This window comes from Melanotaenia boesemani, chromosome 19 (genome assembly GCF_017639745.1).
Source record: "Melanotaenia boesemani isolate fMelBoe1 chromosome 19, fMelBoe1.pri, whole genome shotgun sequence".
Classification (NCBI taxonomy): domain Eukaryota; kingdom Metazoa; phylum Chordata; class Actinopteri; order Atheriniformes; family Melanotaeniidae; genus Melanotaenia; species Melanotaenia boesemani.
Window position 1 is genome coordinate 18,988,162 of NC_055700.1, and position 26,278 is coordinate 19,014,439.

Here is a 26,278-nt window from a genome sequence, read left to right on the forward strand (position 1 = left end):
AGCTGCAATAATTTTAGCACAAAGATTAAATATAGCTTTGCATAAAAGTAACAAAATGAACCTAAATCTAATTTACATGGTGTATCTCATTAATTCATGTGTACCAGCAGCCACCTCCACCATCTGCAGAATGTGTGAAGTTTACTGTTTGTGGAAAGCAGATTTTTCTCAGGCACATAACATTACTGACAACAAGCTCAGTTGACTTCACAGCACTATGCAACCTACATACACTAAGGTCTTGGAAAAATAACTGTCAGCTTCTCTTTGTGAGCTGTGGGGTCCTTCAGCTGTGACTGTTGTATTCTTAGTTGCTTTAACTTTTATGCTGCAGACATTTAATTAAAATTTAATGGTTTCAGTCTATACTCCGCACTACTGTTACAGTGATCTTCTGTAAAATATTCCACATTTAAAGCTATGTTTTGGAAAGTAATCGGATCAATTTCCTTTCCTCCTATAGAATACACTTTTAGTATCAGTAGTAGCACAAAGCAAAAAGTCTAAACTTCACCTCATTACTCCCAAAGATTACTAATTTTAAGTTGTTGTATGCTACTACAGCTGCAGTTTTTCTCTTTGCAGAAATACAATTAGCCCATATAATAAGCTAATTTAACTCATAATATTCCTCCTGTTAAAGAACTGTCAATCTCAGCATGAAACCAGACTGATTTGACTTTATCTTGATATATTATTTAAATGGTCATATTAGTCTCATCTACAGGTGTTAAATGTTAATTTGGTAGGTCGACAAGAAAAAGAAACAGGTCCTCATCCTTTCATGTTGAAGTTCCTATTGTTATTCTTTAAGTTTTACACTGCTAAAGCCCAATCCTGTCACTTTCTTTCTGAATTGCTCAGTTTTTTCTTTTTCTGTTTTATTAAAGTGTCCCTAATAAAAGGCCCTGGTGAAAACTGCTCAGTCACCAGCATTTCTCTAATTTGTGTGTCCCTGTCTCTTTCCACCAGAGAGGAGATGACTTTGACCTGGATATATATCCTAGCAAAATATATTAGAGCCTGTCTCTATTCCTAGAGTGCACCCTGAGGAGCGTGGAAAGATGAGGCTTGCTGGAAGTGCTACTGTACAAGTAAGGACATAATTGGTGTGTCTTTAGCTGAAGTGTTTTTGACATCTGCAAGCTCTAAAGGAGGCAAATCCTACAATACAAATTGAATTGAAAATAAATGTGTTTTCACAAACACTTTAAATGTTAATCTGGCAGAAATGACAAAAAAAAAAAGAAAGACAACAAGACGAAAAGGAGAAAACAAGTTTGAAAATACAGTTGTGTAACACCTAAAATTTAATTGCCGTTGCTTAACAATGACATTTCCAAAGCAATAAAATCTCAGTTTGTGAAATGTCACCTCGACTGTTTCTCTTCTTCTCTGGCATCACATTCTCGGCTCATGGGAGGGACAATGATGCGAGGGGATGAAATGGCAATGAGCAACTTAGGGCTTAATTTGAGATGTGCCAAACTAGGCACATCTGTTATACAGTGATGCAAATAAGTAAATGAGTTGAAATCCTTTTAAGCACTAATGAGCTTTTTCATATTACAGATGGCTTCAAGTCCAATGGATGGACCGGTGGTTCTTAACCTGGGGTCCAAAATCCCCCAAGGAAGTCCCCCAATGAGCACAGGGGTTCCCCGAGGCTTTGAACATTCAGAATCATTGTGACTAATTGTCCCTATTTCTAGAAAAAAAAATGAAGCTGTATGTTGTTAACTTTGACTTTATTAAAGGACGGGACTCAGCCAGAATACATTATTTATGGTGAGTATCTCACTTTTGAAAGCAAAAAACCCAGAATGGTTACAGCACAGGGTGGTACAGGGGATCCATAGCTTTTTGCATGAAAGATAATGGGTTGGAAACCACTGGGTTGGACAATATGATGCCTAAAATTCCCCTAAATGGAAATGTTACTGTACATATCAAGGCAGTCTTATATTATAATGGTATGCCCTTCCCTGATATTGCTAGTTTAAATAAGCAAATGGGCAGTTGAGTGGTTTACACATTTTCAAATATTGGATTATTTTCTTTCCCATTCATTTATTAAGGTTGGATTGTAACAAACAATACTTTTCAGCCATGCATGAGAACTTGTGAGAAACCTGTAGGGCACATGGCTTTATCTACAATTTTCAAACAGCAATTATTTGTAAAAATGTGGCAATGCTGTCATTTGCAATCAATGTTAGATTTCACATTTGAGAAACAGGCTCCAGGTAATGTTGAGATGGATTTTTGCAGTAATGTGATACAAAGTACTTTAACCTTGGGTATTCATTTTACCAGATTAACCAAAAAAGTAATTTACAATTCATATTTAACAACTTCTTAATTGACTTTCCAGGATATCTGCTGTATCACAGTATCAGTCTTCTCAAACTCAAATAATTTGGGGGACATTTAAACATTTTGGCAAAAGACTCATTAAACCAATCTTACTCATTTAAATGATTCCTTCAAGCACATTTCCCAGTGGGTGTTTCCACAGTCACGTCGCTGCACTTCTTGGCATGTCATGCAGTGTCAGTGGAAAACTGATAGTGTGACTAAACCGCCGCTTAAATTAGCAAAAATGCCAAAAACAAGATAAATTAATGACACATTTAATAATATTGTAACTTGCCGCTAATGAAAAAAGGGTGAAAAGCCTACAAAAATCTAAATCTTGGTAATATTCCCTAAGCATTTACTTCAGTGTGACAGGATGGAGTTCAGAGGGGCACACAAAAGCAGTCATGGGGTGCAGAGAGGTTAGAAAACAAAGGGCAAATCAAAGTTGTTTAAACAGTAGGTCTAAACTGCCAAAAACAAAGCAGGAAAAATCAAAACTGGGCAGAAACAAAGGAAATAAGGAATATATATGTCCACAGAATAACATGTAAAAACATGTGGGAAGCAATGAAAGAAACAGTACAGGCACAAAGCAACAAACACGGTGCAACAAATGGTGTAAAACATGAAGGAAGCTAACAAAGGTATGAGAGGACACAACTTATAAAATAAAAACACAAAAGACAGAGTTCATACAAACAATAAAATAACTATCAGTCAGATGACCATAAACCCAGCGAGAGCATCCAGGGCTAAAAATAAAGCAAAAACAAAAGTGCCATTGTCATTCTTTGCAGGCAGCAGGAAGTTGTTTCCATCTCAACTAAAAGTTAATATGCCCGATTTCCTCTCAGAAATACATTAATTTACAGCCTGGTAAAAAGAATTAGTTCTCCATTTGGCTAATTTGACTTTAAGTGTATGGATGAGAACTCTCTATAATTGATCTTATTAAACTGAATGAAGCACAGATATATTGCTGCAAAATTAACAAACAATGAAGCAAATGTAATATATGATCGAAATTAATATTATTTGTTTGGACAAAGGCAAAAATGCATTTCCAGTTTTGACGACATCCTTATGAAGCTGTCTTGTGGCCACTACAGTCCTATTATTTATTAAATTTTGTTAACTTATTATGTTACTCTAAATTATCCTGCCATATCTATACCCTGCACACCCATTCTGCGTGTCACTGCCTCACAACTGTGGACATGATAGAAGTTTGGAGTGGGTATTACAGTTTCTGACATCTGTGTAACAGGCTGTGTATGTAAGGGATAATTTGGTTCTGTAATCCTAAAACCTTGTGCTTGCAGTCTTTAAGAAACAGTGAGGTCTGGAGAGGAAAACGCAACAAATTTAAACATCCCAATACAAACCAAATGTACCCAGACAGAAACAGTCTATATACATTTATTTTATATTTAGAACAAGTGGATCTTCCTTCATGTCAATAAAGTACATGTATTTTATAGGAGGACCTGGTACTAAAAAGATATTATGGTATGGTGCATTTATAGTATTCGAATAGAGCTTGTTGCAGATGGGAGGTACTACTGTCTGGCACAGACATACCCTAATTAAATGGCTGCGAACAGTGAAACAAAGTAAGACAACTGCTCATTGTCTCCCTGCAACAGAGATGCTTGCTCATGTTGAGAATAAGATGGTGCTGAAATAGAAAATCAAGCCTGATGTGTGTGAGACGTTGATTAATGCAGGCACAGGAGTGAAGCTTTGCTGAACTGCTGATGCATCAGCTATGAGTGTGGTGTTTGAAACAGGAGGTGGTTGAGGCACAAAAGCAGTGGGTGGGCACGAGGAAAGAAAGGAAAACGAAAAGTTTGTAATTTAGGAGGGGGCTGTTTTTAATACCCTTGTCTATTTGGGTTAAATATGTCTCACGCTTGTAGGAATGAGGAGTCTGACAGCTCTGAAAATGTCATACTGTTTTAGACTTATTTCTTAAAAAGTGGATGGAGAACCTTTTCTACAGAAACCCCAAAACACAATGGTTTACATATGAGAGTGTTTGTAAAATCGCCCAGCTTGGTGTGGACATGGGGGTAGCTCCAAGGCATTTCACACAATCACCAGCCTCCACTAGCATTCACTCATTTCTCATTCACTGTAACTGAAACCCCAAGCAACTGCCTCCTGCTGCTGCTGGATCAAATAGACTAAAAATTCCTTTTTTCTAAACTTTGAGCTACTAAAAGAAGCTACATGCCATGCTAGTAAATCTCATCCAGTTTTTACCACTGTATATCAATCTAAAACTATACTAATCATGCCATTTTTTACCCTGTATCCACACATCCTTCTTTTAGAGTCTACATTGAAAAGCTGTCAGCTGACAAAGATGGACATAATAAGCTCTGTACCCATGGTATCACCACAACATCGCCTTTTCAAGCAGAGTCAGTTTTGCATCATCGTCTGATCTCTACTGTCTCACAATACCTCCCTGTTTAGCTCTAATGAACAGCTGTTTCTTACTTCTTTGCCATGCTGACAGGAAATGAGTCACTGGGAGACATTTAACCCTGTAACCCTGCTGACTCTCCAAGGGTCACAAAGTAGCACACTCCATTATAGTGTTTAAATTGTTGGTTAATACCTTGAGGATGAGATCAGATCTGTGGCCCACTTCTTGAACTTTGAAAAGGTTACAAAGCTATAAGTAGAAGAAAAGTTTGCTTTTCTTTTAAAAGTCAGTGTCATTAGTAAAAGTTTGAAGATAGCCCCTTTGTTAGTCCATTAATTAATGGCAATTAGGTACTTGGAATGACATCAAAATCTTAGAAGTGCTCCACTTCTTGCACAGAGGTCGTAGTAGCAGCCAGCTGAACTGACAGGAGAGATTTTCAACATAGACCGGCACAGTCTCTTGTGGATAGAAGTGCAAGTTATGATGTCTGGAACAACTCTGTGTTTTAAAGAAGAATACCCAAAAGAAAGCAAGAGAAATACATCAAAGCCAGAAAAAGCTCCAGGCAGGCTAAAAAAAAAAAAAGCCTGAATAGAAATGGAAACAAAACAGCTTAATTCACTTAATGGAAACAAGCTAACACTAATTTTTGTGCGTGCATCTGTTGTGACATTGGGTTACATAATCTACATAATCTGCCTGGAGACATAAAGTTAAAGATAAAAGTTTCTTTAATATTCCTGCTGAGACATTTTTACTCCATCCTCTGCAGTATCACTGCTAGTAAACAATTTTTGAGCCAGTTAAAAGACTGGTGTTGTGAGAGTCCTGGCCTTTCCTTTATGTACTGCTCTTTTAAAAACAATTAATCAAGCTTTGATAAAAGGTCTGGAGACTTTGATGGGAAAACCTCCTCCTTGCAGTCAGCAAGAGATTTTGAGGTGCATTTAAGACAATTATCCTGGTGTAGAAACATTTCAGCTGCAGCTTTTGTATAGACATTTTGTTTTTTCTTCAGTATTTGCTGATAATTAATTTAAGCTAATTTTCCCTCCTCTGCCAACTGCAACTCAAGTCCAACTTTTGATTGAGTCACACTTTGAATTGAGTTTCTCATGCTTTACCACTGATGGGGTGTTCACATTTAAATTTGCTTAGATACCTAGGCCATGTCCGCACAGTAGTGAGTTTAGGTGTATTTGCTTTTTTTGTAAGTTTTTTTTTTAGTGTTTAGACATTTTGCCCACGTGGAACAGGCATTCTGGGAACCTGATAACACTCATTTCTGGAAGTGAATCCCACAGTGAATAAACAGTTTACCTTCACTGTGTATAGCTCATTTGTATCCTTCCTGAACCGATGATGCCATAGTCCGTCCTTTTCCTTAACATGCCTCTGGAAACCCAGCCAGCAGCTACAACAATGGCAGATCATAGTGGTGCATTTGTGCTGCAGGAGCTACTGAGCATGATGACTTTTACAGCAAAATAAGTGGGGAAAAAAAAACAAAAAACAAAATCCACACAAATACCTAATTTTTTAGCTCAATTTCCACCTTCTTCTTTTTCGGTTTGTTTAAATCACACAACTTTATTCCCGTGCTCCATGTTATATTCTGTTTTTGGTGTGTTTCTGGGGCAGCGTTACAGCATTTTCATTTGTTTTGGTGGGCACATTTCTTGAAATGATTTTCTTTACGGGGGGAAAAAAAAGTTCCATGGACGTAGCCTTATTTCTGAGTTAATGGTGAATAGTTGTTGTTTTGTTCTAATGATTGTCAATGAGTAATAGTTATTTTCGTTCTTTGAAAACCACACAAAGAAAGTAAAAATCTGCAAGTCTTTGGAGATCATTTTATCTTATGCCCTTCCTTTTGCATGCCAATGTGAGTAGCTTTATTTGAACTGCTTGGCTAATAATCCGCAAATGACTACAATTACATCTAACTCATGCTCATTTGTCAACATGAGAGATGATCGATGTAAAATGCCTGGCAAAGAAGTACACTTTTGTATTTACAGGTGTATTTTTAGTATTTTTGTTTCCAGTCTCTGCAGTGCTGCAAAACATTACCTAACAGTTTCCACATACCAGAATAATATTCTGGTGTCCATATTGTCATTCCAAACATCATTACTGACCTGGCGAATCTAGTAAGAACCCCAACCTGACAGTTAAGATCTATAATGCAGATTAAAGTCAAAGTCACGTAATAAGAAATCAAAACCACCCTTGAATGATTTTAATTAAATACTGCTTTGGCCACACAGAGATCTCAATCTTTTCATTTATTTAAAAAAAAAAAAAACAACAACAGAAAATTCTACTAAAGACATACTGTATAAACCAATGAACACATCAGACAGATGTAAATGTGTTACATCAAGCAGTCATCTGCTTCTAAAATCGCTCTCAAATCTCCCAACAGAACATCCATGGGTTTTGCATCACACGCAGAGATGCTATCATCATTCAAAGCAGTTAAAAAAAGCTTCCTGTTTTATATCACCAACTTATCCCATGAGATGGTTTACTTAAAGTATTACACCGGGAAGATGTGGTATCCATTGAATGAACACACAAGTGTGTTTGATTGAGAAGCTCCCAGAACCATTCCAAACGCATGAGTGTAAACACAATTTACTGAAGAAGAGGAGGATTTAGGCTTATTTGGCAAACAGATAAGATCAAAGAAGAAGCGTATAGAAGCGAAAGAGAGCAAAATTGGGAGCGACATGCAAGCCTGAATGACACATTTAATTGAAGAGAAAATTGAGGTCGTATTACTAGGCAGTGAAAGAGTAAGAATCAATCCAAGCCTCGCCCTTTCAATATGTTTCCATGAATGTGAGTATGGGGTTAAAAGTTTGATTGAAGTCCTCTAAAAAGAGCATGAGTTTTTTAAAAAGCTATGAAGAAAAACTTCAAAAAGAATCAATTATCCTCTGTTTTCATGTGAAGAATAATAATCTAAAATGGATTTGCTATCATTTTATTAGTTTAAGTTGTATTGTTCAGTGTGTGAATTACTAACTGGATTTCAATAGTGCTAAAAATGAATGCCTAACCTGTTTATCAGTGGAAGAGAAAGAAAGAAGCTGCATTCGGGTCAACACGCAGACCACTGATACTGAATTAGTGAGTCAGGCATGAGATGAGCTTTGATGTGACGCAAGTGTCCGTTCATTTGGTGACCAGATTTTACTTTCAAAAGAAAAGTCAAATCTGCTTAAAAATTAAAGAAATAGGCTGGGCTCAGTATTTATCATCTCCAAAGTAACAAAACACCTTTACATTTTATGTAATTATCACAGAAGAACTTCTTTATCTGAACAAAAATTTAGGGAGAATATTGTTTAGGCCGAAAGAGGCAGTCTGTATGACCTTCAGTAGAATAAAAACTCACAGCAAATTTTTGAGTTTTTAAATCTGTCACGTTGGGCTGATTCTGACTTTGTTCCGTAGTTGACTTTTATGTTCTTTTGGGTTTTGGGTCTTGTCATGTTTTTGGTTTATGTATTTTGGTATTTAAGGTTATGTTCAGTTTCAGTGTTGCTCTTGGTTTCTGCTTGTTAGTGCACTTGATCTGATTATTCATTTAAGTCACCTGTGGAAACTGTCCCCGATGTCAATGCGATGCTGCAGAGGCATGTCAACCAAGACAGCCCTAAAGCATCCAAAGCCTTTAGGAACTCTTGTCAGACCACATTAACAAGCAGGGCCCTACCGCCGAGGAGCCTTTTAACCACCTCAGCGACTTTAGCCCCAGCAATAGGAGAACTAATGCCAGGGTCCCTCAATTCCTCTTTCTCATCGGAAGACGTGTTGGTGGGATTGAGGAGCTCTTCGAAGTATTCCCTCCACCGACTCACAACGTCGAGGTCTGCAGCCCCCCCATCCACCCTATACTCAGTATTAATCGAGCACTGCAGTGTTGATGGAGAACGTACAGGCGCCAAGTTGGGGGGCAATGAGTATGCCCACACCTGTTTTGTGGCTCTCACCAGGAGCAATTCCAGAATGGAAGGCGGTCCAGCACCTCTTGAGGACAGTGGTTCCAGAGCCTAAGCTGTGCATTGTGGTGAATCCAACTATATTTAGCCAGAACAGTTAACCTTGTGCACCAGCTCAGGCTCCTTCCCAGCCAGAAAGGTGACGTTCCACATCCCTAGAGCTAGCTTCTGCAGCTGAGGATCAGAGCGCCAGGGTCCCCGCCTTCGCCTGCCGCCCTGCTCACACTGCACCTGTACCCTTTGGCCCCTCCTGCAGGTGGTGAGCCCACGAGAGTGGGGGCCCATGTCACCCTTTCGAGCGGAGCCTGACCGGGCCCCATGGGCAAAGGCCCGGCCACCAGGCACTCGCCTCCATGCCCCACCTCCAGGCCTGGCTCCAGAGAGGGGCCCCGGTGACCCACATCTTGGCAAGGGAAATCTGGGTCCATAGTCCTTTGTTATCATAGAAGTCTATTAAGCCGCGCTTTGTCTGGTCCCTCCCCTAGAGACATGTTTGCCTACCAGGGGCATAAAGCCATGACAACATAGCTCCTAAGACAGGGGTGCCCAATACGTCTGCACCACAATGTTTGTCTTTTGATTGACATACAGGTTAGCTAATCTGACGTCTGATCACCTTCCTGTTGCCACCCTACGCATGCGCATTTAGCCGTGCTAATTTTAGCAAGCTACCGTGTTGCATAGCTAGCTTCAAGTTTATCTAAACAAAATTTAAGAAAAAGTATAAAAATAAGTGCTGTAGCCAGTCCAAATAAGAAACCCAAGACATACCACTTCCATACGGAATGGAAGGAGGATTGTTTTTTTTCATGATGTCATATTTGAAGTGCGTTTGCCTCATCTGTCAGTGTGCCATTGCTATTCCAAAGAAGGGAAATGTAGAGCAGCATTTTCGGACTGTCCACAAAAACTATGACATTGACTTTCCTCCGAAAAAGAGAGCTGAGAGAGAGAAAGGTGAAAGAACTAAAATCCCAGTTGTCTGGACAGCAGTCATTTTTCTCACATCTGACCTCAAAAGCGAAGGCAGCCATCGAAGCATCATTTCTGGTGAGCCACTTGATTTTTAAGCACAAGAAGTCCTTCCAGGATGGAGCTGATTCGTTGTTCCAAGATTTCAAAAACAAACAGGAAATATTATCTTCAATTAACTCTCCAGCTATCGAGGAATACAGTAACACGGCGCTCTGAAGCCATGGCCGAGGATTTAAGCCAGCAACTATGGAAGGATACTGCAGACTGTAAGTGTTTCTCAATGCAATTAGATGAGTCAACAGATGTGAGTGATACAGCCCAGTTATGCATTTTTATTTGGATGGTTTTTACCAACATGAATGCAAAAGAGGAGCTATTGACAGTACTGCCTATAAAAGAACACACGCAAGGAGAGGACATTTTCCAGTCTTTCAAAAACTTTATTGAGAAAACCCAGTTCCCTGTGTGCAAACTTGTGTCCATCACCACAGATGGAGCACCCGCGATGGTTGGCCGTTCGAATGGATTTATTGCCAAGTGTAAGGAGGATGATGCTTTCCTGGACGTGACATGGCTTAGTTGAGGAAAATTCCTGCAAAGATTTCAAGAGCTGTGTCCAGAAATTAGGGAGTTTTCACTCGTAGCTAAGCATGCAGAATACAGCCAACTAAATGATGACCAGTGGCTTCTAGATTTAGCTTCTTTAACCGATCTGATCAACATGTTGAAAAAGCTTATTGTAGAGCTGCAAGGAAAAGACAAAACTGTTATTGATATGATCAGCTCAGTTAACGCTTTCAAAAGAAAGATGCAACATCTGTCCTCAAAGTTGCAGCGCCATGATTTGGCGAACTTTCAGAATGTTGCGTCAGAGCTGGAGATGCAGGAGAAGACACATGAACAACTTGACAGTGCACGGTACACAGAGCACATTGAAAACTGCTTGTCAGAGTTTGACAGACGCTTTCAAGACTTTGCTTTACTGGAGCCAGTTGCTACATTCATGCCCTACCCTTTTCAGGAAGATGCTGATGTTGATTCACTTGCATCAAAAATTGCAACGTTGTTTCATCTGAACTTGCCTGGTGTGGAGGATGAGATTTTGACTCTACAAGCTGACATTGAGCTGAAGTCTAGGGCTCATGGACAGTTCTGTAATTTACTTGCAGAGAAAAGGTACCCCAACATGAGGAAATGTGCTATCTTTATTTGGTTCCACTTATTTATGCAAATCATCGTTTTCCCACATGAAGATTATTAAGTCCAAATACCGTTCTACCATGACTGATGATCATCTGACAATGTGCTTGAGGCTGGCTATTAGCAGCTACTGTCCGGACTATGCAGCCTTGGCTGATGCCATTCAATGCAAGTCATCAGAGTAAGGTAAGGAAAAAGAATGTACAGAGTTGAATTGCGCAATGTGAGTTAATGCAGTTATTCAAGAAACACCAATATGCTTTTATAGATGAAATTCAAATTCAATTAAAGAATTCTTTATCCTAAAAACACAAAAAGAATATGCAATTATAATAATTCAATTAAATACAATATAGAATAGATAAATATATGTTTGCATTTTTATTGTAGGTAGGTCATTTTGACTTGGTCATCTTATAAGTAGCTCGCAAGCTGAAAAAGTGTGGGCACCCCTGTCCTAGAATCATCAGGATGCGCAAACTCCTCCACCGCGGTAAGGTAGCGGCTCAGGAAGGAGATAATATATAATCATAATAATATATAATCACACACACACACACACATATATATGTATATATATATATATATATATAATCAATGCCACTGTGCCAAAAAAGGAGTCAGGAATGTGGAATTTTATGTTTTTGAAATTTACATAGTGCATCTTACAAACTGCTGTGTTCACTGACATAAACAAGAAAACATTAAAATCTTCTATCTTTTGGTTAATGAACCATTTGTGTATCAGTAGGAACATTTTTTTTAACTTAGAATGAAATCTAATTTAACCATATTCCACAGACTGAATGCAGCAAACAGGAATGACAGAAAATGGGGGTAAGAATGTCATACAATGGAAAGCAGATGGGACTTTTCTGCAGACATGATGTGCATTTAATGGGACAAAAGTCTGACTTGTTAGAATAATGTGGTACATTGTGATGGATGTGCTTATTCTGACACCCAGTTTCCATTCAGTTGCATGTGTGCATGCCGTTTCCTAGACACTTGGGAAGGAAATATGTCCTAATTTGCATGTTTGTATGTGTGAGAAAGTGACAGCAAGGATTAAAACTGTGTCTGTAAGTGGATCATTTCATTCTTGGCTTAGAAACAGCTGGTTTTACATAAAGGTGAGAGTTGGCTCCTGTCTGCTCCCAGAGGAAGCAACAAGGGAGGTGAAGAGAGAGAGTTGTCAAGGGAAAGAGGCAAAGAACAGGAGGATAGACAGCCTATTAGGGGCTAGACAACAAGGGGCCAGAGAAATAAGAGGCTGGGAGACCAAAAACCAGAGGAGAAACTTATGGAAGAAGCAAACCACAGAATGAAAGAGATCGAGAAGAGGAAAAACTTACTGCAAGAATTTAAAAAACTGAAATTTCACACTTGAGCCTCAGAGAATTCTGGAAACTACAACAATGTTAACTGATTCTCAGAGCTTGAATAAAGGGAACTAGACTTCTCTCATCCTCAAGAACCAAGGTTCTTCAGTAATTAGAACAGAAAAAACCTTCTAGAGGAGAGAAAAAAAACACATTCAAGAACCAAGAAAAAGGAAAAGAAAAAAAGAATAAAGTTGCCTTTATTCAAGCACTTAGAATTACCATGACCTGGATGACTTTGAAGCTACACCAACATAATGTTTGGCTAAACTGATCATTTTACATTTTAAAATCCAAGAAGTATGTCAACCTCTTTCCTGAGGCTGTTTGGTGTTGGCTTGACAAAGGATCTTGTTTGCAAAGAGAAAAATATACTTAATCCATGCCAGGAACCACACAATTCTTACAAGATGGAAGTATGCAGCATTACATTAATGGGCATTATCAACTCATATAAACTTTGCATTAAGAGCCCACTTCAAAGATAAACTGAATATTAATTTTACTGCATAATTATTGCAGTAAAAATGAAATTTTAACTTGCACCTCATACCAGGAGATACCAGTATGACCAGTAAGATGGTCGATGCATAGTAAATCCAACCAGCCAGGGAGAGAAGTTACATTTAGCCATGTTTTCAGTAGGGGTGGCAATCTCCAGGCAACCATAAAATGTAATTTAATCATGATTTAGGCTAAATACACATTAACACAACTATATCTGAGAAGGTTCAGTCTACCACTGTATCTTAGCTCCAAAAATCAAACTTAAGTTATTTTGAACATAAGGTTTTTACAATGACTGGATAAGGATGCAAATCCTTAACAATAAAGGTTGCAATAGAGTATATGATTTGCTTTCCCCTTTAGGATGAGACTTTGACCTCTCATGTTTAATAATGTCCTGATTAGCACTCATTCCAATGCTGGGAAGCCAATAGGGGATGGAGCCTATCCCAGCAGCTACTAGGTAAGGCAGAGTACACCTGACAAGGTCACCAGTCCACTGCAGGACCCATTGTATAATCATTGCTTCATTAAATGGTTTACAAAAAATCCATTTTTGATGTGTGTGTATAAGTTTTGGAACCTTTACATCTGCATCTCAGTACATCTAAGATTTGACTTTCCCGCAGCTCTGGTATTAAATGGTGTCTTCACAATGCTTTCATCCCACTTCCAAAAGTAGATCTACATGTATCACAGTTTCAGTGATATAAAACCGTTGCCAAACATTAATACTGTATGTCATAAGTGGGCATAGATCATGTGTTAATGATATATGGGTTGTGATCTCTGACAAAGCTCACTGATGGGAGACAAAGACACAGAAATGAACCCAAATAAAAAAAAAAAATAGCTGAAGTTTAAGATAAACACACTGATGGAGTCAATTAGAACAACCCACAGTAACTGGAGTTAATTTAACAGATTTAAAGTTTCAGTGGCTCCACTGAGGGGAAGAAGCCCCCAACCTTCTTTGAAGTTCTTCCATTTGTGGGTTGTAAAACAGCATGGCACTGAGAAAAAGCCCAGCAGACAAAAGGACTGATTAAAACTTGGCTAGTGTCCCTTGATGATGAGGATAAAAGAGAGATCTGTGAAATTAAAGAGATAAACAAATTAAATGAAATCTTAACTATCACACTGCCAAACCTGAACTTATTTGTTGTGGTTTGTGATCCCATACCTATCACTATCCAACTGTTGAGTTCATTTTCATATTTTAGATCAGAGGGCTTTCTCAGTTGTGCAATACAGGGTGTGCAGAATAATTAGGCAGGTTGTATTTTTTAGGATTAATTTTATTATTGAACAACAACTATGTTCACAATGAACACAAAAGACTCATAAATATCAAAGCTGAATATTTTTGGAAGTTGGAGTGGGGCTGTTTTAGTTTTAGTATCTTAGGAGGATATCTGTGTGTGCAGGTGACTATTACTGTGCATAATTATTAGGCAACTTAACAAAAACCAAATATATACCCATTTCACTTATTTATTTTCACCAGGGAAACCAATATTACAACTCAAAATTTACAAATATACATTTCTGGCATTCAAAAACAAAACAAAAAACAAATCAGTGACCAATATAACCACCTTTCTTAGCGAGGACACTCAAAAGCCTGCCATCCATAGATTCTGTCAGTGTCTTGATCTGTTCACGATCAACATTGCGTGCAGCAGCAACCACAGCCTCCCAGACACTGTTCAGAGAGGTGTACTGTTTTCCCTCCCTGTAGTTCTCACATTTGATGAGGGACCACAGGTTCTCTATGGGGTTAAGATCAGGTCAACAAGGAGGCCATGTCATTATTTTTTCTTCTTTTAGACCTTTTCTGGCCAGCCACGCAGCGCAGTACTTGGATGCGTGTGATGGAGCATTGTCCTGCATGAAAATCATGTTTTTCTTGAACGATGCTGACTTCTTCCTGTACCACAGCTTGAAGAAGGTGTCTTCCAGAAACTGGCAGTAGGACTGGGAGTTGAGCTTGACTCCATCCTCAACCCGAAAAGGTCCCACAAGCTCATCTTTGATGATACCAGCCCATACCAGTATCCCACCTCCACCTTGTTGGCGTCTGAGTCGGAGTGGAGCTCTCTGCCCTGTACTGATCCAGCCACGGGCCCATCCATCTGGCCCATCAAGACTCACTCTCATTTCATCAGTCCATAAAACCTTAGAAAAATCAGTCTTATGATATTTCTTGGCCCAGTCTTGACGTTTTATCTTGTGTGTCTTGTTCAGTGGTGGTCGTTTTTCAGCCTTCCTTACCTTGGCCATGTCCCTGAGTACTGCACACCTTGTGCTTCTTGGCACTCCAGTGATGTTGCAGCTCTGAAATATGGCAAAACTGGTGGCCAATGGCATCTTGGCAGCTTCACGCTTGATTTTCCTCAGTTCATGGGCAGTTATTTTGCGCCTTGTTTTTTCAACACACTTCTTGTGACCCTGTTGACTATTTTGAATGAAACTCTTGATTGTTCGATGATCACGCCTCAAAAGCTTGGCAATTGTAAGAGTGCTGCATCCCTCTGCAAGACATCTCACTATTTTTGACTTTTCAGAGTCCGTCAAATCTCTCTTCTGACCTATTTTGCCAAAGGAATGGAAGTCGCCTAATAATTATGCACACCTGATATAGGGTGTTGATGTCATTAGACCACACCCCTTCTCATTACAGAGATGCACATCACCTGATATGCTTAATTGGTAGTAGGCTTTCAAGCCTGTACCGGTTGGAGTAGAACAACATGCATAAAGAGGATGATGTGATCAAAATACTCATTTGCCTAATAATTCTGCACACACTGTAGTGATAATGTGAGTTTAAAATCTGATGGCAATGTTTTTTTTTTTTTTATTTATTTCATCGTGTCAGTCTTGAGAAATCTCACCCTCCATCCTTATTTTTTTCTCTTGTTTGTCAAAACTTTTAGGAAATCAGTCTCATGTGTAGATTACATTAGTTCGCCGTGATCTTTAAGAAATTATGAAATGGAAACCAGGATTGATAAAGAGCCTTTATCTGTATAAAAAGCATTTAATAGTAACAGATTACAACTTCTAAAGTTATGCCACCATGTTTTGATTTGACAAATGATCTATTGAACATTAGTTTGTCTCATTTTAGTTTATAAAAGTTTATTCATTGCCTGTTTTTAATATACAATGAAATAGAGAAAATGGATATTTTGATGCAGATCTCTGTGTCTCCTTTGATTAAGATATGGCAACAACTAAATAAAGGCTAATCCACAGTACACACATAGTTTTACTAATGCTAATAACGAAATATCGACTGATATGGAAACACAAAGAACAACTAAAACAATGCAAACTATGTTCACATGAAAGGAAAATAGGTTGAGTTACTTTGCTTGTCTGACTAAGACTTTCAAAGTACATACAATTATGTTAGTTTGACTATAACTGAACTGTTTCAGATTTTTCAAAGTGCAGCATATAATGAGGTAAAACTAGTCTTTTTGCTGCTTAACATTTTGTTTTCTTTTTTTGCTATGCTAACAGGCAAAAATAGCAAAACAAGCAAACCAATTCTAAAGCGTCCATAAAAAGTCTGTCAAAACAAGTTGTCACTCCATTATGGGTGAATGATAAGCAAGGTGGCTGATACCGGAATGAAGTTGTCTGAATGAATTAATCTTGTCTAGCAAAAGAAGCTAGTCCGCAGAATACACAGAAGAAGACAAAGATTAACTCCTTTGCCTTGTGTGTTAAAAAGTAAAGCATGCAGAGACTTTTAATATAAACACCTGTAAAGTTAAATTCACTGCTGAACTGGTACTAATTTGCTACCAGCTAGTCAACTGTCTTGGTCTGAGACATGACGAGTCAACTGGATAAAATGCCAACAAGCTGAAAGAAGACATATTGCTTTCTGTTGTTATGCAGTCATAATGTGTTCCCCTTCCTTGCTTTTTTACTTGGACAAAAATGGTAGTCCAATTGAATAGTCAAGTTGAACCTACTGTTCAGCTTGCATGTGAATGTACTGTTCCTAAAATCCTTGTCCGTCACACATGATCTTCCCCCCTGAGAACATAGAGCAAAAGCACAGACATTTGAAATAAAGTCCAGATGGTAAAAAAAAGAGAGACTTGCACAAGTTGTAAAAAATCTGAACATGAGTGTTTACACCTGGGACGTCACTGGTGATGATGACCTAATAAGACACTCCAAGGAGCATTTATCCTCACTTACAGACTTAGTTTTTTCTAGTACCTCCCCTCACAGCTGCCATTCCTTAATAAAGTCAGGAAGTAGCTGTACATTTATGTGCAAACATGTACTAAGTTCAGTTCCCAAATTACTACTGGACTAAGTTGGTCTGTATGTGCTGCTACACAAACCGGGGTGATAATGGTGCATGATATTAAACTAATTAGGTAATTGTACTCAATTTGGCTGGAGTTTCCACCATCCACGCCTCAATTCTGCAAACAAAGTTGAATGAGATTTCCAAAGTATTTGTTTTGTGTCACCAAAAACCGTTGATGTGTAAGCAATAGAATGAAACACATGGACAAGAAAAATTACTTCTCTTTGTGTAGGCATGCAAAGCCCACACATTGAAGAATACACAATATACTAGTTTATCATACTATTGTTAGCTGTAAAGATGTTATACCAGCAGTATAGTTTCAATCTTTGATGTAACATAATGTGATGTTAGTAACCTCAGACATTTAAAAGTAAAGTGATCCCACCCCATTCCCTAATATGTTTGTTCAGTGTGAAGAGATTAGAGAAGGAATCCATCTTTATAGTCGCCTTTCAAAGTTCACAGCGGTAACAGGGAATGCATACGGGATGTTATATTTACAGGCTTTCCTTATACACTTTTCATGCAGTCTTAAAAATAGCTGCTATGTGTTACTATAGTCATCCTTACAATGTCTCTCTGGCTTTAGCTAAGGAATGCTAGCAACTGGCAAGGCTATACAGTGAGTGTGCACATACAAAAATACACACCAGATATGTACACAGTTGCACAAGTGTGTCCATTTCTATGTGTGGTTGGCTCTATTTTAAACTAGAACCTAAAAGAACATAGAGCTATTCTTAAAATGAATCTACATTTAACATTAAGCTTAGTCCAGATAGTTAAATAAACACCACTCATGAGTGCCTCTTGCATTTCTGCAGACTGTTGGTGGCTTATTAAAATCACTTGAAGTTGACTATCGACCCTAGAATGGAGAAAGTAAGTCTAATTGCCAGTGATAGCTGGATGGAAACATAGCTTATCTCTGCCACCCACTCAATCTTTTTTGGTTTTCCTCCTGTAATTCTCTTCATTTCACTTGGACCATCAGAGAAATGGGATTGTGAGCATATAACTTAACCACGACTTGAAGTGGACTCCAAAGAAGATAAGCAATAATCCTCGTCCTTTCCCTTTTCCCTCTTTTCAATCATCTGCTCGACTTGCTGAAAGACTCATATTTAGAGACAAACTATGAGATCACAAGTGTGGCAGTGACCATCACTTACACACAAACGGGCAATCATGCGTACAGAAACACACAATCATGAAGAAACAACATGCAAACAAATAAAACCACACTTATTATAGCCCTGCCAATTTCTGCAAGTAATTTCAGAGTATCTTTGTTGTTGCTTTCGGGTTTTCTTGATCCAGCTATTAAAGTGGTCTATTGGCAGTTTGGTTGGCAGAGCTTTAGATTATTTCAGGCTTTAGCACATGAGCCAGCGCAGTGCAAGAAACCACTGTAATTACCAGACCTAGTCAGTCTTTTGAATAGCAATGGCAACCAGAGCCTTGATGTGGTCAAAGACAAGAAGGAAGGCGAGGCTCCCAAGTTAAAATAGAACTGTCCACATGGAGTTGATTTGAGGTTTTCTATATGGGGAGCCCTGAAGTAATGAAGTCAGTTCAAGCCGATGGAAAAAGACCATCCTGTGCAGCTCTTTTGCAGAAAACCGCCCACACTTGGCCAAAATATTAAATAAATCACTGCTATAAAGTCAAACAGAAATAGATGGGACAGAACTGCTGTTAAGACTACAGATAAAAGTTTAAGATATCTGCACATTTACATGAAAAGCAAATAAACAGATAGCATACAGTCTAGTCTTTTTCAGTCACAGCTGTCAGTTTTGTGCCACAAAGCATTTGCATCATTTTACTGTTACACACTGCAGAGAAGGAGTGAAATTTGCATTCAACCATAAAATGTGCATGCGACACATGAAAACCTTTTCCTGGAGCACAAGAGGCTGTTGTTGCAAAGATATTTCAAAATGCTCAGTACTATTGGGAAGTCAACATTGAACTTAAAGCAAAGACTTATTTATATAAATGCCTATTTTCTTGGATAAAAACAGCATAGGATCTGTTTCTGTTCAGATTTTTCCTATAAAATGCTCTTGTAAAAGTTATATTCGACCACTTTCCGCTCATGTAAACAGAGCTAAGTATTTTGATGTGGTGCACGGTCAACTGTTGTTTGAAGTTTGGAAATTCTTTTTTTTTTTTTTACAATGTTTCCTATTAACTGTTCCCAACAGAAATATCAACTATTGCTATTTTTGTAAAGCCTGTGTCTCAAAGATATTTATTTTTAGCTTTGATAGCAGATATGTCGGGCAGTATCTGACACTGCCACTATGTAATCTGGAACATTTATTTATGGACAAATGAGAAGCAACTTGGAGGGTTGGACGGTTGTTTTGCATATTACAGTTGTTTATTGTTGTCTAATTATTGATTTTGTAAAGGCAGCTAATTTAAGGTAAAGAGTGTTGTATTGTATTGTATCATTTGACATATTGTATTGTAACTTGTTAGGATGCTGCAGGCAGAAAGTGTAGAATCAGTGTTTCAAGACCAGTTGGGGACATGAATCTTCTTGCTTCCTTGTTTTCCACCTTCTTTTCCCTTGCCATTTATCTTTAATCCCTTTTTCAGTCACTGGTTTAGGCACAAACACTGCTTGAAAATACCCCTTTCGCTATGTTTACGTGTAGTCGACACTCCAAGCTTTCCTATGTGTTGACTGGTGGCAATAGAGCTCTGAACAAAATGACAATATTAAATCAATGTCAGTGTGAAAACGGGCTCCTCACACACTGAGACTTTTTCTATAAGGCAACCAATTCACATATTTAGTTTCTAAAATTGTAATACTTTCCTCTGTTGTAGAGCTACACATAGAGAATTGATCTTTCCTGTCTTTCCTGCTAACAACCCCAGCTTTTGTAACCTTTATTTAACCAGGTAAAAAATGTTTGAGAACCAGTTCTCATTTGCAAACATGACCTGGCCAAGAGGCCCCAGCAGGAATAAATAACGTACATACATACAAACATACAACGCTTTTCCTCACTGCGGACACACAACTTTACAAAAAAGGTCAGAATGAAATTATTTTACACTTAAATATAACTAAAAGCTTATTGCTAAGCCCTGAGTTGTAAATCTAAAAAGTATTACCTTGTATGAGCCATGTTAAAGTCTGTCTTTGTGAAATATTAGTCAGCCAGATTCAGGACCTCAAGGACAGGCAGGAATCTACCACTTTGAAAAGGTAAGACTAAAAATCTATGACCTGTTATTTAACAATTTCTCAGACTCATAATATTAATCATGAACAAAGAATACTTCTAAACATACCCAAATGAAATTGCAGACTGAAAACATGCAAAAGTGTTGGATCTGGCACCTTTTACTCCCACGCCGCCATGTAACATTGGCAGCCAATAAAGTGTCAGGACTCTTTAGAGCCTTATTCATTTGGCTTCTAAGGTTATTAAGAAATCTCACTTTCTCCTCAGAAACTAGTTAGTCTCAAGAGAAAATTCACACAAAGACAGACTGGGTATAAGTTTGAAGGAATGGTTGATTTCCACACCATCTAACTCTCCCTGAGAAGCTGAGAATGTTCTGCATATGAGATGCTGAACTACTATTATATTCAGTCATTATACTAGGATGTCTTCTAGCCTGATGTTGCGCAATCTCCAACTTCATGTACATAAAAATGAGCACCTTTGGACTGCAGGTGAGTCATTTGTAAATCTTCTTTCTTTTCTTAATTCTTCCTGGTTGGTCACTTGTTTCTTTAGCAGTCCTTTCGTAATATGTCACTTGACTGCCTCTCCAACTAAGTTTTCTCTTTGAGCCCCCCTCTGTCTATTCCTAGGCCTCCAGGTGTAATCAGAGGAGCCACGGTGTGCTGGTGAAAAGAACGTCACCAATCTGGTTTGTCAGGGGAAAACTAAGGAGACTGATGGGCTGAAAGGAATAGAGTATGATACTGATGATATTCATACTGTACATAGGCAAAGAAAGAGCTAACGAGGAGTGGTGGCAGTGGAGCTGAGCAGGCTAGTTGCATTAGAGTTCAGCATTATGAGGTCTAGTGGGAAGGGAAAAGATGAGGGAGTGGAGGTATAAGTGGGTGGAGGAGGGTGGTTTGGAATAGGCTTTACTTTTTTTTCCCCCCTTTTTTCCTGTTCAATGGACACAAGACCAGATGGTATTCTCATTGAGGAAATATGATGCAAAATGGGAATTAGAAGCAGCCTGGCAGGGAATGGCTGTCCCCTTAGGCATACAGCACCCAGACATTGTTTTTTTTTTTTTTTTTGTAGCACATGGGGTGTAAAAATCTAATCTTTTTCATAGAAATACATTTGATCCTACAAAGGCCTTTTTCAAGTTTCTACTACATCAAATATTTAAAGGTAACTGATCACCTTTTTCTCTTTTGAGACAGCTCTTTATATTTTTAGTTAGACATTGGGGAAGACTGGGGGAAAGGGTAAAAGGAGGCTAAATGAATCAAAAGATAAAGTCTTTTGATTTAGAAATCTGCCTTAATAACTAAATGCACATATAAAATATACACCTTGAGTTTGCAACCAACCAAATGACTTAAAAATTAGCTGATAATTCATGAAATTATAATGATTGGAGATATAGATAGGCCTCCTCCCTCCATGGACTTACATGTAATAGGAGGCGCAGCTGCTCCTTAGCTAATGAGCTAATGAAGTGAACAAAAAGAAGTCTGGTTGAACAATGGAGATAAAGAAAAATGTTTTATCCTTTGTATTTCTTGACCTGACTGTTCACCTTTTTGAATGTTTGTTTTCATGGGTTGAGTTTTAATTTGGGGGTTTAGATCCTTTTGTTTACCACTAAGCGAAGGGCAACTTTTTTTTGTCATAAAATATGACATCTTTAAACCTTTTATTTACTTTTTTCCTTTTCCATAAAGTGCCTTGCAACAATCTAACAACCTTCTGGATGAATTGTCTGTGTCAGTGAGGTCTCCTCTCCAGCCCAGGCATGCTTCCCTCTTTTTCTGATTTATTCACTTGGCATCAAAGGGCAGTGAGCTGCAGCCTCCATGAATGAGCTGTTGTTCTTGTAGTCTTTTACTCATATAAAGGATTCTGTTTGGGTCACTTTCTCCGAGTGACCATTTTACAAGCAGATACAAGTGACAGAACACCTTATGTCTATAACTTTATAATTTTATCAGATGGCAACAGTGTTGTGATTAAATCCTTCTCTCTCATCTGATTATGACTAATTATCCAGAGTAGCAAAAAGACATTTTGCTTTAACCTCTCTGGTTAATAAGAGCTACGTGACCTTTGTAATTTGCTTTACACCACTGTTTAGGAGAACAGAATGCAGTCATCATGGGTAAAATGGCACAATGAGTGGAACACACATGGTGCTGACAACATTGTAGCGGTTGTGTAGTAGTTCCCTCAAATGCTGAAATTGCAAATTGGTGCACAGCAGTGATGCACTGAGCTAGATAACAGCAAAAGCTGGAAACTGCATGCCCCAGAGCTGCGCTTGAGTTTGAAACACAGTTAATTACGGTCACTGTGTACAGTCGTTACAAAGACAGACAGATAAATTCAGCACTCAAGCTCGACTAAAAGCCTTGTCATGGCTTTGAAGTGAGATGGGACTGTGGAGCAGCAGAGCTGGATATCAGGACACGCTTCTTCAGATAGATGACTGTTTTTGCAGGCCGAGTCCCAAATGTATGGCAGTTATGAACACAAATGGGCTTAGATGCAAGAGGCCACTGAAACCCTCGACAACCAATTATCCACCTGTTCTCAACAGCTGAGAGCAATTTCATCGATGCGGGAGAAAGTCTTATTTAAAAGTCAATCAGCCAGTCACAGGGGAGAAGGGGCGCACATCTGTCAGTCTGCCCGTCCAGCTACCATCATCATAAACTCGCTAAACAAACAACTGGAGGGAAATCTGTCTCTGTCTTTGATGAGATAAACAGTGAACACAATCATACTATATGTTGTAACAGCTAGGTTTTAGTAGCATATCCATGAAGCTCCATTAATAATAAAGTAAATTAATTAATGTGGGGAAAAGTTTAACTGATAAAGGTTAATATAAAAAAACAAATCCATTGAGCTATATTGTTTATTTTTTACAGATTTATGTAATTGTAAATTACTGGGTGTCTGAGGAACAAAAGCATGAAAACTGAAGATATATATATATATATATATATATACATATATATATATATATAACATGTATAGAATACATGCAGGCATTGAATCCCACTGGATTCAATGGGAAAATTGTGTCCAAACTTTTGACTGGAGAATCTCATTCTGAAGTCTAAATTAACTGTGAATAAACACACACACAATTTAAAAATCAGTCATCTTTGAGGCTTCAATTACATTCAGATCTGCACAGAAAAATAATTAACCTAATTAATAATTAACTAATTAACCTTAAACCATTTTTCTAAAAAAAAAAAAAAAAAAAAAATTTAAAAATTTGCTTCAGCTGATATGGTTACAGTAAGGATTCAGCTCTCCACAGCTTTAAGCTGCTTTAAGCTCCCTGTTTTGGTTCATAGGTTTCTAAAAAAAAAAAAAAGTGCAGCTGTTCCCTGTACAGGGGCTCATATAAACCAGTTGCACAGCATTAAATGGTGGCGAGCCAATGTCAACACATCTGAAGAAAGGAGTTTAACATGAGGTAGGTAATGAGTCCAGATAGTTTTCTCAACCAAGCTGCACTGAATATCGGGCATACCGTAAGCAATGAGCACATAGATCTGTTCCTGCTTGACGTTAAGGAGGGCATATGTTTGCTTACACACTCAAACAACCAAACAATATGCAAACCAGCCTAAAATCAACCTTTTTTATGAGAAATGTAATGTGCACATCATAACCACTACCTTGGTAACATGATTAAATGCTTCTCTCTGCAACACCAGAAGAATGTATTCCTCAAACCCATGAAACTGAGGTCATGTCTGAAGGTTTGTAAATCTGAAGAAGACGAATGGCCGTCTTAATGCAGCACTTCCACTGGGAATATGCCAGGATCGCTGTCAGAAATACCCCTAGAAAATTTCTGAAACAGAACTCATTGTGCACCCACTCTAAAAAAAGCAAGACAAACACAGCAGCTGATGACAGACTCATGCGAGAAGAGGCAGGATGAGCAGCAGAAAACATGGATCCATCAGAGCTTGGAGGAGAAAATGTGTACTGGAAGACTAATTATAGCACTATATAGGCTCCAATAATGTCAAAGTTTTCTGCAGAGTTCTCATTAATGTAAACAATTAATGAGGTGTTGTCTCAAGAGTTGGTAATGGACATTTACTTGTTTTATCTGCAAGTCTTTAGCTCATTAAATTCCAAATAACTCCAAATAAAGAGTAGAGGGATGATAGGTCTAATCTACTGGAGAAAGTAGTTAATAGCCATCATTTGCTCACATACAGTTCAATGAGGGTTCTATTAAGGATTCAACTCGGGATCAATTAGATTTCAAAATCTAATATTTATATGATTTGATACAAATTTTGCCTGCAGTTACCATTAATCACAAAACTAATAGTTAATCCCAGCTTACACGACGTTAAAATTAAAAAACAATACTCTTTGTAGACTAAATTAATCACTTAGCCTAATTGATGCAGCAGTGAAGCTGCTCTCCACCACATATCTTAAACAGTCTTATTTGAACTGTTCAGAGGGAAGACGTGTTTTTAGAGGCAAGACAGAGAAAATGAAAAGAAAAAAAAAAAAAACGCCTTTCTTTCACCTAGGTTGTAGTGCTGGAAGTGAGCCCCGTTTTTCAACTCATCAGTTCTGGATATACACTGTCAGCATGCTGTGGAGGAGGTCGATATTCCACCAAGGCAAATATATTTACATTTATTTATTGCAAGCCATTGCAAGAGCCCTGATTTCAGGTTTAGAGAAGTGTACTTGTTTTTTTATTTATTTATTTATTTCTCATCACAACCAGTCTGCAAGGCAAATCGTCCCCGAGGCATTGGATTGCGAGGTGTTAGATCAAATAGAGAGAACGGGACAAGACGAACAGCCTCACATAAAGTAAGGTAAACTACCGCCACAAGATGCACACTGGTGGCAACCAAACTTCTCCCCACAATACTAAAAGCGGTCACGTAGTAAAACTTTCTACCCCTGTGTGGTAGAAAAAAAAGAAATAAATAAAAAAAAATAAAAAAGACGAAAAACTTACCACCCCCATGTCTAGCTGTTCGGTGGTCTGAGAGGGAGCCCCTCCAGTCAGGGGGAGAAGCCACAATATCGGCAACAACAGCAGCATCTCAGGGGGAATATTCCTCATCCACTTGTGGAAAACCAGAGAAATCATGATGCCCTATGACAGGCTGATCCTGCAGGGCTCAAACATCGACTCCGACGGCCGCATCCACGGGATGAATCGCACGCCAACACTGTCAGATGTAGTAGGTTCTACCTCACTGTTGAGCGCAACCACATAAAACACATGAAAACCGGTGGCGGTAGGAACGGTCAGGATTTACAAGTTGGATCTAAACAAGACGGTACTTGTAATGATCAACTATGATTTCATGATCAGTGGAAAGAAACTGCACTCTTGGCTTATATAAAGTCCATTTGAGGTAAATTTCCCAGCAGCAAGACGCGCGCGCTCCGCTCCGGACCGTTTCAGTATCGAGCACTGAGAAAGCGAAGCAGCCGCGTGCAGTTTTGTCCCGAGCAGAGACTGTTCGTCACAGCACACAGTCAGGAGCCGTTGGCCCAAAAGATCCAAGGAGAGTGAGGAAGGGAGGAGGGGAGTTCGTCGCCTTTCTCAGCCCCCGTGCAGACTGGTGAATTCATGACGTGCGCCCTGCGTAACTTGAGTCTTTAGGTGAGGGGGTGGGGGCGATGGGTTATGGTTAAAACTTGAGCCACCGTTTGTCAGTGCTACTCTGTCACGTTATGTGTGAAATTGTCAGTGTTAAGTGGGCAAAACATGCTTTGAAGGGAAATCCTTTTCAAAGCAGAAGACTGCTGAAGTTTCATTTTGAACTTTTTTCTAAAAAGCTACA

General features: G+C 38.6%; 1 protein-coding gene across 2 annotated transcripts in view; it reads right to left on the reverse strand.

The window, feature by feature from the left end:
- LOC121629519 (matrix metalloproteinase-17-like) overlaps positions 1-26,013 on the reverse strand; it is an 80,433-nt gene extending 54,420 nt beyond the window's left edge. For both annotated transcript variants that reach the window (XM_041969133.1, XM_041969134.1), the window contains exon 1: positions 25,441-26,013. In XM_041969133.1, coding sequence (XP_041825067.1) covers positions 25,441-25,575 — 135 coding nt within the window. In that variant the 5' untranslated portion in view covers positions 25,576-26,013. The remainder of the gene's footprint in view (positions 1-25,440) is intronic.
- Positions 26,014-26,278: the final 265 nt, after the last annotated feature.